Source organism: Chelonoidis abingdonii, chromosome 1 (assembly GCF_003597395.2).
Source record: "Chelonoidis abingdonii isolate Lonesome George chromosome 1, CheloAbing_2.0, whole genome shotgun sequence".
NCBI classification, from domain to species: Eukaryota; Metazoa; Chordata; order Testudines; family Testudinidae; genus Chelonoidis; species Chelonoidis abingdonii.
In genome coordinates this window covers 361,580,625-361,595,102 of record NC_133769.1, presented here as the reverse complement: position 1 = coordinate 361,595,102, position 14,478 = coordinate 361,580,625, and the positions used below count along the sequence as shown (strand labels likewise).

The window sequence follows — 14,478 nt, the reverse complement described above, 5'->3', positions numbered from 1 at the left end:
GATGATTTAGTTGGTGTTGGTCCTGCTTTGAGCAGGGGATTGGACTAGATGACCTCGTGAGGTCACTTCTAACCCTAATAGTCTATGATTCTATGAAAAGTCATTGCAAAAGAAATAATTGAAAGATTAAATTCCAAAAATGTTGAAATGGTACATTTTGACATTGTCTGAACATTTTTCCATTTTTTTCTTAGAAACTGTTCCATTGAAATTCGACCAGGTCTAATAAGTACATTAAAGATTGTAAGGTCCTTAGTCACTGTGTTAACGGGCCAAATAACAACTTAAGATAGTTAAAATGCATTTGTTGGATTAGGTGTGATACATGAAAAATTTGCACCAAATATTATTTGCAAAGAAAAGTCCAACCAGTTTAGAATTTTTGATACACAAAAACTGAAGCATGAAATGAACATTTTGGATTCTTTTTTTTATACCTTGTGCAAGCTGTTTGGATTTAGTATAACTGTAAGTCAATGTATTGTAAAGTCAGTGCTGAATTTGGCCCACAGTTGAGACATTGCTTTAGGATAAAAGGTGCTTTGTATATGTAACACTTTATTAACACTAACCAACTCTAAAGTACTAAAATCAGTAATGTAGCCGGTTAGCAGAATTGTAGGTATGCACTCAAATCCACTTGCCATTCCAAAATATGTCAGTGAGAAATTATCCATTATTCCCACAACCTTATATTCATATTTGGAATGAGGACCAGTTCATCCAGGAGTATTTATATAAGGGAGTCTTGTATATTATATTTGAAATCCTATCAATGTGTTTTCTTCAACTTCCTTAATATTGCTGTAAAAATAGAGAACACTTGTGTAGCTGTTCTTTTTGCCTTAGACGTTGAAGGTAGTGGATTGGTAAATACAGCTCTCCATAATACCTATTCAAAGCTAGGTCTTTGGCAATTAATACCAGTTAGCCCAAGAACTGCATGTTCTGCACCCACATTTCAGAAACAGAAATACTGAAATCATTGTCAGGAATAAATTATCTTAGTTCTTATTTACTCAGTAAAACTTTTAACATTTGTTTGGCATGAGGCTGTGAGAGGACAAAGCATCCATTTCTCTTTGTTCTCAAAACGGAAAAGCTGTATTCTCACTGGAGTGAAGTGTTGGAGGTCCCATTCTGCACAAATTTGCTCATGAATTCAAACTGGAACCGGTACAGAGAGGGGCTACTAGGATGATCCGAGGAATGGAAAACCTGTCTTATGAAAGGAGACTCAAAGAGCTTAGCTTATTTAGCCTAAGCAAAAGAAGGCTGAGGGGAGATATGACTGCTCTTTATAAATATATCAGAGGGATAAATACCAGGGAGGGAGAGGAATTATTTAAGCTCAGTACCAATGTGGACACAAGAACAAATGGATATAAACTGGCCAACAGGAAATTTAGACTTGAAATTAGACGAAGGTTTCTAACCATTAGAGGAGTGAAGTTCTGGAACAGCCTTCCAAGGGGAGTAGTGGGGGCAAAAGACATATCTGGCTTCAAGACTAAGCTTGATAACTATATAGAGGGGATAGTATAATTAGATTGGTCTTTGACTATTAGCAGTAAATATGCCCAATGGCTTGTGATGGGATGTTAGATGGGGTGGGATCCAAGTTACTATGGAGAATTCTTTCCTGGGTGTCTGGCTCGTGAGTCTTGCCCACATGCTCAGGGTTTAACTGATCACCATATTTGGGGTCAGGAAGGAATTTTCCTCCAGGGCAGACTGGCAGAGGCCCTAGGGGATTTTCGCCTTCCTCCGCAGCGTGGGGCACGGGTCACTTGCTGGAAGATTCTCTGCACCTTGAAGTCTTTAAACCATGATTTGAGGACTTCAATGGCTCACACACAGGTTTGATACAGGAGTAGTGAACGAGATTCTGTAGCCTGTGTTGTGCAGGAGGTCAGACTAGATGATCACAATGGTCTCTTCTGATCTTAAAGTCTATGATTCTAGTATGATATTCTGGTCCTCCTGTGTATTGGCGATATCTGCCACCTTTGTGTCATCTTCAAATTATTAGCACACTCCCACTTTGTGCCAAGGTTATTAATGAAATGACATCTTCTGCAAGGCCCTCAGCCATGCACCCACCTCAGTCAGCTGCCTTCTTCATCCCAGGAATAGAAGAGGGAGGAAAGCAAAGTAGTCAGGGAGAAGGAATCAAGAGGGAAAAGAAAACCTGCAAATTGTACCACTGCAGAATCAGGGCCCTAGTTTATAAACACAGATTTTAAATAAATAAATCCATTAAAATACAGTCACACAGCAAAGCCACTCAGACACATACACAGACCTGAGCCACCATGTCTGATTATTACTCGTCCTCCCTTTCCCCAGTTCCTCTCCTTTCTTTATTGCTCTCTTATTGCATCAGGCCTAAAATCAGGTTGTAAGGCCCCTTGTGACTTCTGTTCTGCAAAGCACCAAGGCTCTGAACAAATAAAGAAATATTCAAATATGCAGTGGCTCACACAATCAAAGACCAGCACAGCTGGGAATCTTCACAAATAAGTCACTGCTGATATTGGGGGGGAGGGGGAACAAGAGGGGTTCTTCTGTGTGAAGTTGATCAGTACGGGTAATTGACTAGACAGACAGGCGATTGGAACAGGTGGAATAGATGGATTTAAGAAAAGATGGACATACACCTCACATCTAATAACAACTTACTGGGTGTGCAGGCTGAAAAGTAGCAAGCAGCAGGAGAACCAGATGTTCTCTGCATCTTCATCATGGGAGATGCTAAGTGACTTAGTCCAAGATCGCACAATGAATAAGGGGCTACACAAAGACTGGAGCACCAAATCATTCTGTCCCCCAGTTATATAGGTTGGGTGACCCCAATCCGCAGAGCCCTGATTGGCTGAGGATGGGCAGATGAGAAGCTGGCCTCTCCATCCCCCAGAGATGATTATGTTGACTCTCGTTTTTATCTGTGCAGCTACCTTCTCAACATGATCATGGAAGGAGAAGGTGCAGTCGAGTTTCACTCCGAGATATATTGGAGTGTAATCATGTTGTACATTTAATCACAGAATGTTACTTTCAGTGTGTTTTTGGCACATCTATTATCAAGATGAAACACGCTTACTATTGTTTTTCAGGGTTTGGTTTGAGCTTCCATTTCCAGAAATATTGTTCCATATTTTGGAGGTCCTCAGTTAATGCTTTCTGAATGTCATGGAGATTTGATGCTTGGATTATCATGGCAAGATCATGTCCAAATTTTCGTGATTTAGTTGGAGGCATGTCACTTACATAAATATTAAAAAGGGTTGATGCAAGTACAGAGCCTTGTGGCAACCCATTGTTTCTGATACAGAGTGAGGAGGTCTTATTACCCGGGTACACCACAGACATCTTACTCAGCGTCGTCCACAGCAGGCCAAGTGTTTGGTAGCAAGGTATAATTTTAGCAAGTTTCAGCATCAGGCCCTTAATCCAGACAGTATCATGCGCAGATGACAGGTCAACAAATACTGCACCAGTCTTTAGGGGGTTTTTTGGTTGGGGTTTTTTTGTTGTTGTTTTTGTTTGTTTGTTTTTTGATACCCAGCCTCAATGTGAGTTGTGAGTGCCAGAACTTGGCCACAACAAGTACGTTTTGGCAGGAAGCCTGCCTGTTCGACAGGGATAACTGGCTCAGAAAAAGGGTGTATTCTTTTGAGGATGATACATCCAAGAAGTTTATAGGTCGTACATAGTAGAGAAATTGGCCTACAGATTCCCACTTCATCAGGGGGCTTTCCAGGCTTTGGAATGGCAATTACTATTGCCTCACACCAGATTTCAGGGATCTGTACTGTCCTTAAAGTACCAGAGTACAATGTTGCTAGCTATTGGGGTCCTTTGGGGACCAGATGGTGGAGGAATTCTGGCAGAATACTGTCAGAGCCTGCAGCCTTCCCTTTTTTCACCATGGAAAGTCCTTCTTTTACTTCCTCAACACTGACGGTGGAAGGTTCTCCTCGGGGGATTGATGCAAGTGTTCTGTAGAGTTGTTGATACACTTCTCTTCTTGTGTGTTTATCAAGTGATCCTTGTGCTCTCCACCAGTTTGGAGGCTATTGAGTTTGGCCGGTGCTCAGATGATGTAATTGCAGTGATCCTAAAGAATCAGTGGCCTTTGTGGCCATTATACAGGTGCGGGATCATCAGCATGCAAGACAGTCCTTATGCATGGTGGGGAGCTGGACTGAAAGCACAGAGCTTGTTACCCTGCCTGAGTATTCTCTATGCCTCTGAAATCCCTAACTGCCCCGTTAGGGCAGTTCTGGGGCACAAAGGGGCTGGAATGGGGAACTCCTTGCCAAGCCACAGACTCCCTGTGTGGGCAGACTCCCTTGGGCATGCAGGCTTAGCTTACACTGTGACTCACTTCTCCATACGTAAAGAAAAAAGTACTTTTCTGCTTCACAGGGGCATTGTGAGAATAAAATCTATGCATGATGCTGAGATGCTCCGACGCTACAGAGGAGCCCATAGACAGAAGAGACAATTACTGGTATCCACTTAGTGCAGACGTCTGAGTCAAATCACGCTGCCTCTGCCAATGTGTGCAGTCCCCTTGAAGCCACTGGAGCTGCATGTGGGAGTGAGATAAGCAAGACTGCCCCTAAGGCAGTCAGTGATGTGCTGCCATGTGTGGTTTGTACAGCACCTAGCACAATGGGGCCCTGGTCCAGGCTCCTAGGTGCTACCATAATACAGAGAAATGTGAATAATTAATACATCATACCGACATGTGTTGTTATTTATTGTTTGTATTTCCACAGCCTCTGGGAGCCCCCGTCCATTGTGCAAGGGGCTGTACAAACAGAACAAAAAGCCAGTCCTGGCTCCAAAGAGCTCTCAATCTCAGTGTTTGTGGGAGTAATTATGGGCTTGTCTACACAGGCAAAAAAGGGAGAATGTTTCAATGGTGAGCTACATCAACTCAGCTAACACAACTGTAGGGAGTCCCCTTTCTGCTCGTTTAGATGAGCCCTGTAAGGGAAGGATGGAGGTGAAGGGGTGTACACGACAGGGGTGGGGGGGCAAGCAGGGGCACGGGCTGCCCAATAATCAACTCTCCAGTCCTCCCCAGAGCTGCAAGGAGGAAAGTGAGCTCCAGCCAGAGACAGGGCAGGGGGGAGAGAGAGGGAGGGGAGAGCGAGCTCCTGCCAAAGCCGGAGGAGGGGAGCACAGAATGTGCCCCCCCCAAGGGGGTCAAAGTTAAATTTTTGCACATGTCCCTGAATTAAGATGATGTAGGGCTAATGGAAGTGTCCTCCACATCAATTTGTCTTATAGATCTACCCGTTGATTCAGTCTTGTCCATTTGTACGTTCGAAACACTTTTTGTGAGTAAGTCAATGGTGGCAGAAATGATTATCTAGCCATAACCTGGGGGAAGGGAGCAGGGAACAACTCCAACACGGGCTGGGAAACTAGGCCCCAAGCCGCACTTTAATTAGGTGTCAGAATTTTCATGACCAGCTCTCACAAATCCCCTCTAGCAGCTCCCCGAATAGTATGTCACCTTCCGGGGCTTGATTCTGGTGAAATCCTCACTGAGTGCTGTGGGAGTTGTGTTAGAGAAAGCAGTGCAGAACCAAGACCTATTCCCATTGCACCCCTATAACCAGAATATCATCTGCTACTGAATTTGTCATTTGCTTTTGGTTGGAGACTGGTTTCATGGCCTTAAAGCATCACATTACGCTGATCTTCAGCAGCAACAAGGACTGTAAGAAAATCTCTTAGGTCATCTGTTCTCTGAATACTGGCTGCCAGCCCCTACCTGTGCATTAGCGCAGCTAAGGGCAAAGAGGACAGGCACCAATATGAAATGTCCTTTCTGACCTGAACATAATAGTATTATGTTGAGTTTAGAGTCTGGCCACCGGCTACCACTACTTAGGTTTGCTGGAGGAGGATGGAAAGAACACAGGAAGCCACTTTCCTCCCCATTACACCCAGGCAGACCCCAGGCATAACAGTGACCCTAGCACTCTTCTGGCATTGATGGAGAAGGGGCTAGTACTGCTACTGCTGCTTGGTCCAAAGGAGGAATAGCCAACTGTTTGAAGGCGTGATCAGTCCTTGTACCATTGGCTATCCAGTGGTACAAGGGGAAGGGGGCATTTCACCTTTATCTGCCCTGTGCAAGCAATGCCCCCAAGCACCTTTGCTCAGCTGCTACAGATCAGTATCCACCCAGCCCCTCCCTACTCTACCTACAATTTGCTTTTGTGGGCCCGAGCCTGAAAGATGCTGAGAAAAGTTTTGTGCTGATGTCACTGGGGGCAGAGAGAGCCTTGCACCTGACAGGATTAGGGTTTAACTCCTTAAATTCAGGTGACTGGAATTCAGCCATCATATTTCCTTAATGCCTGAAGCCCCCGCAGCTCATTTTAAAAACACTTTTCAGACACAGTGATTTACCTGATTTTTTTTATAAAGTTCACCATGAAACAAAAGAGCAGCGCAGCAATTCCCTTAATTTTTACACTGGTGCAAGTCAAAAGTGGCTTTTGCATCAGACACAACACGACATTTAATGAGCACATGGAGGCAAAATTTAAAATGTAGGCGCCAGAGGGTAGGCACCTAAATCTGGATTTTATGTACTTATCTAGCTGGTTGCATCATGAACAGGTGAAATTCACACACCTGTGTAGGGAAATTCACATGTCATGAGGTCCTAAGTGCCTAAATCAGCAGTTTGATGCCTGAAACAGGTATTTACAGTCTGTGACTTACTGTATATTGAGCTGTCTAAACTTCTGGCATTCAAGTTTTCAAACTGTGCCTTTAGGCTCTGGCACACTCTTATTTGATGTCTTGGCGGGAAGGGGGGAATTTAAGAGCACGACAGACTACACGCACAGCGCGCTACTTATGAGCAGAAAGCTTTTCAATAATTAAAAGGATTTCTGGAATTTGGCATTTTTTAAACAAAGAGTAACTCTAAGACATTTTCATATTAAACAGAGAACTAGAAATCATCTGGCAACTAGCACAAGCATCACTTCGGTATAAACGAAGAGGCAAGTGCAGAGGGAGAGAGACCATTTTATAGCCCACGCCCTTCTTGTGACACACTCCAAGGAGTAATAGGATTAAAATGAAAGCACAAAGAGGAGGAATAGTGGGCGAATACGTGATACCAAAAAGGCATAATACACTACAGAGCTAAGGTTCAATCCTGCCTGCCACTGAGGCCCTTCAATCAGCATTGATTCCAACACCTCCAGGGCTTTAAAGCTAGAGCCTCTATAGCACATGCTGGACACCCAGACTGACAAAGGAATTAGGACTCGACTGCTAAAGGTTCACTTCGCAAGACACCAAACAACGGGCTCTGCAGCAGATTGCAGACTCACTGCCACAGCGCCTCCTGCTGGTCATCCAGGAATTAGCTTGATTCCAGCACTCAGAGCACCTCCTGCTGGCCAGTGTCTCTCCTACCTCAAGTCCTATGTCCCTCCTGGACCCCGGTGCCCCTTTTCCTTGGGGTTCTGCACACAGCAGTACCCCACACTCTGAGTCTCCGCTCTCAGGGAAATCCCCAACCCTCTAAGCCCACCTTCCCTCAGTGGCTACTGCCAGTCATCATCTAGCCCCCCTCTCTGGACCAGACTGCAGTCTGTAATGGCCACTCATCACTGGCAAGAGGTTGGAGCAGCTGCCTCTGCCTATCCCCGGGCTGCACCTCTGCAGCCCCAGTACCTCCTTAGGCCTTTGACAAGGCCTCAGCCTGAGGAGTTGCCAGGCTGGAGCTCCCCAGCTGCCCTTGCCCTTGCTCGGCTTTAGGTACCCTGTGCTCCAAGGCAGCTAAGCCCTTCCCACTCCAAGACTAGAGAGAGTAACCCTGCTTCTCTCTTAGCACTTATATCAGGGCCAGATGTGGCCTGATCGGGTGTGACCACAGCTGTGGCCCCTTCCACATTCAGCCTACCTTTTCCCCCAGGAGCGGGGTAACTGCCCCGCTACAAGCTCATATGACAGATGGCAGCAAACAGGCTCCAAAGCAACTTTTAGCATTTTGATGGTAAATAACTTCTTTCCAAAGGTAGGATTCTACTATGGCTCAAGGATCTTGCCCTGTGTTCAAGAGGACGCACCACCTGCTGGGTAGCGGCTGGAGGCATTCCCCCCGCACAAGGCAAGAGCAGGCATGATGCCTTTCCAAGAACAAGGGGGAAGTACAATCACTTGGAGAAGTTACTTCATCTGTAGAGGGAAGGTATCGCTTGTGCTACCCCAGTAATGCCTCCTGGCGCTAGCTAGTGTGAAGATGGGGCCATGGCTAGCCCCATTTGCAGTGGTGATCACTCCTGTTAGCACTGGGCAATGCCTTCAGCAGAAGGCATTGCAATCAGCTAAATTATGACTGCTCCCTGCATGAAGGGAGGGGGGCAAAGGGTGTCATCCTACACTTCCAACAGCCTCAGAGAGCAGAGATACACCTCCCTTTATTAAGCATACCAAACAGAATTGACCTGACCAGACTTGTTACATTATACCCACTGCATCCTCAGAATTAGTCATGGCATCAAAATACTGACTGATTCGATTGAAAGATGCTACAATCAATTGCATTAACCAGTGCACGAGGGCTGTGATTCTGTGTATGTAAATAATCTAAATATTCATTTACTCGATGTGGTAGAACAGAGAAGAGTCCGGCACTTTGTCATGTCAGCTCTCACATGATTCAAGGACATCCTTTACCTTTTATTCCTACCATTAAAAAACAAGCAAGGAATGTCAAAGGCAAAAGCTATTTCTGCTTGACCTAAACAAAAAATAAATAAATTAAAAAAGTCAAGAAAATCCGTAATTAAAAGGGACTAGTGATTTTTGGGAGCATCTTAAAGAAGCCTGATTTTTAGAGGGCTGGTGCTCAGCACTTTCTGAAAAATCAGACCACTTTAGGGCATCTCCAGATGAGCCCCCTTAAATATTGAGGCACCCCAAACCACTAGTCACTTTGGCAAATCTTGGCCAAATACCATAGTTCCTTTGTCCTTCAAACTTCCTACTAGATATTTCACAATATAAAGGTCCTTAGTGTTACATGCAGAGCTTTGACATCAGCCGATAACAACTGGATCCCTGATTCAATCCAATATCAGTCCGAACTCCAAAATAAATCCGAGGGGTCTTACTAACCTCCTTCCCTCGCCAAAAAAAAACCTGCTTAATTCTCAGACATTTCCTACAGGGATGTGACAGATACACATTAATTTCTGACTTTTGCAAATATTAACCATAAACAGACATTTCAGATATGGATTTTTCTATTTAAACTTTTTAGGTTAAAATTTTGTTCACAAGGGTGAGCTAATTTGCAGGTGGCATGTTCATATCAGATTCTTTGGGCCTGTTCTGCTCTCACACTAGTACAGCTCCACTGACTTTGAAAGGTGGCACTGCTGCTTTATATGAATGTGAAATCAGAATGAGGCTCGTAGACATCATCGTTCTTCATGGCAGGGTATCATTTGCACTAGTGCAAAGTGAGGGTGAAAACATCGTCAGATAGGAGTGGCACTGTTTTACACCCACGTTTACTCCTGGGGGAATTCTGTGCCACTTCGCATATGCAGAGTTCATGTCCTAGGCAGATTATTTTTCTCCATAGAAAATACATTCTGCTGGAGAGGCACTGCAGTTATGCCTTTCTAAGGTGACCAGATGTCCTGATTTTATAGGGACAGTCCCGATTTTTGGGTCTTTTTCTTATATAGGCTCCTATTACCCCCCCTACCCCCACTCTGATTTTTCACATTCGCTGTCTGGTCACCCCTACACCTTTCTCCCACCAGAGACTTTTGTGATGCCAGAACAGAGTGCAGTTGGCTCACCGGCCAGAGCAGCCAAATGCAGAGAGAGAAGAGGAAAGCCTGCTTTCCTCATAGCACCCTGGCCATGGGGCCAGGTGAAGAGGCCTGGGATTTTTTGGGGGTGACAGACAGAGCAGGGCATATGGGAATGCTAGGGGGTGAGAGACTGGAGTTCAGAAAGGCTATGGGGGGACAGACTGGGACGGGAGCTGAATGGGAGTGTAGGACCACATGGGGATGGGGGACGGCTGAGTTGGGATGCAAGGACACGTGGGAGAGGGAGGGGTGGCTGACTGGGGATGTAGGGAAACATGGGGATGGGGGGAGATGCATGGCTGACTGGGAGTGCAGGGACACAGAGGGAGAGGGTGTAAGGACACATGGGGACAGGCAAAGGAGGGGTGGCTGAGTGGGGGTGCAGGGACACATGGGGACAGGAGCACATGTGCCTAACTGAATGGGAGAGACTAGGGCTCAGCCAGGGTCTGCAAAGGGGAGGCTCCCCAATTTCCTAACAATCCCGCCCCTCCCAAAAATACTTGCATACTTCTTCCACCCACACCCAACAACCGTCCAAGTTCACTCCCAGCATTTACTTCCCCCTCCCTCAGCTCCTCCATTATCCCTGACTTCCCCAAGCCTCTGTATTACTTGTAAGGAGTGCTGGAAATACGGTTCTGTATTGTAGTTTAAATGAATTATTACTTAAAGTTCTGTATGAATATGCCTAGTAAAGAATCTGTTTGTCAAAAAACCATTTCCTGAATCCTTTTTAGTTGTCTGTATTGTTACAGACAACTTGCTGACAGGTACTTTGAAATAAATCTCCAAAATAATTGAAATGAGTGTGATTACATTGTGTTATTTTGACAAAAAAAATATGTAGAATTTTGCAGAATGTTTAATTTTTTGGCGCAGAATTCCCACAGGAGTACGCTTTGCACATGGTTACATGGCTGCCAAGGTGCAAAAAAATGAAGAATCAGGCCCAGAATTTTTAGCCTTAGTTCATAAGAAGGAAAAATCTACCCCGTCCATGATTTTTAAGCCGAATGCCAACTGCGCCCTTCCCCACTGCAAGTAGAAAAATGGAGAAGCTAAATTATGTATACATTTTAGATTCACAAGAATTGTTTCTAATGCTGCTATGTGACAGGTTTCATCTGCAGAACCCATGAGATGGGCTAATAAGTCACATTCCCTTTGCTAGAAACACCAACCATTCCTAATGGGGGTTGAGGGGACAGAGGAATTGCAACATTTATTTTGTCACTAAAAAGCCATCAGTTCTGTTCTCAGGACTATAGAACCCTAGTTTCCTCTGTCAAGGAAAGATCTGGAAAGCAGCATCAGGGAAAAGCTCTGATTTCAAAAGGAAATCAACTCTCTAGTTGGGCCTAGACAATGCATGTATACTTCCAGCCTGCCACCTCTTTGTTACAGTTTGTCTTTTATTTACAATACATCATACTTCTTCAGCCAGAAACAAACACCTTACAGCAGCTACATTTCATTCTGAACCACAGGGAGATCTATTTTCATGTGAAATCAGGCATGATTTGCCTTCTGAGAATCAAAAGAGAAAACCAAGAAGAGATGTTACTGGGGAAAACCTGCAGCTTATATGAGCTGAAACGTGTGATTCCCGCAGCAGCCAGCACGCTACTTCAGTCAAATGCATTTAACATGGCAGTGACAAAACTTTGCCCCACCCACCAACTGCAGGATCCTGCAGGACACACCTAATCTGCATCAAATGAAGCCCATTGTGGAGGTCTGTTTTCATCCCAGATACCTCCTGCTCTTATAAACCTGGACCAATGCATGCTCCCACCTGTAGGCACCTTTGGATTAAAGGCACGGTGCAGGCTTTAAACTCCACAAGTTGCCTTCAGCTCACAGGCCATGCTTCAGCCCAGCTGATTTTATCCTGGGCTCCTATGAAGCCTCCAGCCCAAAGCCTCACTGGTTCATAACGGCTTGTAGACATAGCGCAAAAGTGGCCAGCAGGCTTATTAGCCCAACATGTGAACACATACAGCTACCAAACAAAGAGGAGGTAAAAATAAAAGGGTGATTTATTGGTGAGACTGTATTGGTGGGAGGAGCCCCCAGAAAGTTCTTGAAGCTGCAGACCCAGTGATTCTTATTGTGTTTAGCTAATAGGAAATGGTCACGCACACCACAGAGAGATATATCTGGGGTGAGGTTGGGGGAGGATGGAAGATTTCCCTGGCTTCCCCTCAGAGAGGACACAGAGGATGGAGGAGGGGCATTGGACGGATACACAGAGGATTGAGGAGGGGCGTTGGGCAGGTGGATGGAGTTGGGGCAGGGCACTGGACAGACACAGCAAGGGTGAAGAAGAGGTGTTGGGCAGGTGGATGGAGTTGGGGGAGGGGACTGGGCGGACACAGAGAGGATGGAGGAGGGGCATTGAGCAGGTGGACAGGGGTTAGGGAGGGCACTGGGTAGACACAAAGAGGACGGAGGAGGGGCATTGGGCTGGTGGACAGGGGTTGGGGAGAGCGCTGGGCAGACAGAGGATGGAGGAGGGGAGTTGGGCAGGTGGACAGGGGTTGGAGGAGGGCACTGGGTGGACACAGAGAGGATGGAGGAGGGACGTTGAGCAGATGGATGTGGGTTGGGGATGGCCCAGAGACACTAGCTTCTGGGCAGAGGCGCACAGAAGATGGGGTGCTGGGTAGGGGTATGATGTATCCGCCTCTCACCTGTAGGAGCTGCTCACCCCGGCTGCCGCTTCCTCCCTGATCTGCCTGTTGAGGGCATCCGCTGCTGCTCGCCCTTTGGCTGCCTCCTGGGATGCCGAGAGCCTCGGCTGCTGCTGCCCCCCATCCTCGACCACCTGGACCCTCTTCTTCCACCCTTCCTCAGCCCTGGCTGCCTTGGGGTGCTCCTCCTTTGCCCTTTGCTCTGCCTCCTCCTCCTTCTTCTCCTGCCCCGGCTGCAGCTTCCTCCTCTTCTCCTCGCTGGGAGGTTTCTCCTGAGGGCCCTTGTCCGGGGCTGGCCCAGGGGACGGGGCTGCCTTGGGGATCCAGGGGTGGTCCCCTCTCTTGGGGATGGGCCAGGCTCGGAAATCCTTCTGGTACTGGCTCTCCGTCTCAAAGGGGGTTTCCGAGGGCTGGTACTCGCTCTTGGGTTTGCAGCTGGGCTCCGGCCGCTGCACCTTCCAGTGCTTGTAGTCCTGGCGCATCACCGAGTCGGCCAGCGGCTCCTGCCCCGGCCCAGCCTTGTGGTCCCCCCCAGCCGCAGTCGCCCTGGCAACTGCATCCAGGTCGCCGCCCAGGATGGAGGGCTGGGTCTCGATGGCAGAGGAAGGGCGTGGCTGCTGCTGCTGCTGCAAACCCCCCTGGGCCGCGGGGCTCTCGGTGGCCTCGGAGTATTTGGTGAAGACCAAGGGGACCGCGATGTCCGCCTTATCCAGCTGGTTCCAGAAGCGGGCGATGCAGCACGCCCGGGTGATGCAGGGCCAAGCCATGGTGGCGCCTCAAGCTCTCCCCGGCTTGGCAGCCCGGCCTGTCCCCGCACACCCTGCAAAGAACACCGCGAAGTAATCCACTCGCTCGCCTACTGCCCCGCCAGAAAGAGCCCCCGGCCGAGGGCCTGCAAAAGGAAATTCGGTGCCAGTTCAAGACCGGGGGAGGGGATAATCCGAGCTGCGGCGGTGCACGCAGCACCTCGGAGGGGAAACCGGTGCCGAGCCTTAGCACAGTCCCTAGCTGCAAGCAGAAGGCTCGGTGCTAATCGCAAAGGGCCAGGACTCTGGCAGAGCCCAGCCCAAACGCAAGGCAAAGGAAATGCTGCCCCCACCCCGCAAGCAATGGTCGGTCAAAGCTGCGGATCTCCCCCACGTCCTTGGCGACCTGAGGCAAGTGCAAACGCGCGGCAGCCCGGTCGGGTTTCAGCCCCGGTGCACGGCGGAGAAGAGCCCTGCTGCAAGGTCCTGCCTCCCCCCCGCACCGCGCCTCTCCCGGCGGGTGCTGCTGCGGCTCTCACGGCCGCGGCTGGAGGAGCAGCCGCCCCACAGCCATCATCTGAGCGGAGACCGGAGCATCGCCGCCGCTGCGGCTGCAGAGAAAAAAGCCCGACCCCGCCCCGCTGCCAGCAGCGACGGATTCTGAACAAGGGCAGGGGGGATGCAGAGAGATCACCTGCCTCCGCCAGCGCCTGCGGAGTGGGCTGGCCGCCTGTCAACTCTTCCAGCCCTGACCCCTGAGGCGGGAGGCGGGGCAGCCCGGCTGGGAAGGGTGTGTGGCTAGACAAGCAGCAGGGAGATGTGATGGTCCCACCCATTTTCAGTACTAAAAAGCTCTGGACAGAGCCCCGCCTCCATGCAGAAGAGCGGTGCAGAGCATGAAGCAGCAAACAATATATTCATCCACTTTAATCCACCATGGCATGCCCAGCTGTAGAGCCAGCGGGGAGGGGGAGAGAAAAGGAAGATTACCGGCTATTAAAGCCTTAGGGTCTTTAAAAAAATCCAAATGTCTAGAGCCACTTGCTTACTGGGGAGATTGTTCCAGAGTCCTATTTCTGGGTGTGGATTTCAGGGATCAAAATGGTTCCCTTCATGGAAAGTGTGGGGGGGGGGGAAATCACAAGAAACCTACCC

The 14,478-nt window shown here is 48.1% G+C and overlaps 1 protein-coding gene across 1 annotated transcript in view; it reads right to left on the bottom strand.

Annotated features, from left to right (window-relative positions):
* Positions 1-13,968, bottom strand: part of MAP6 (microtubule associated protein 6) — a 69,102-nt gene extending 55,134 nt beyond the window's left edge. The window contains exon 1 of the mRNA XM_032796781.2: positions 12,578-13,968. Coding sequence (XP_032652672.1) covers positions 12,578-13,344 — 767 coding nt within the window. The 5' untranslated portion in view covers positions 13,345-13,968. The remainder of the gene's footprint in view (positions 1-12,577) is intronic.
* Positions 13,969-14,478: the final 510 nt, after the last annotated feature.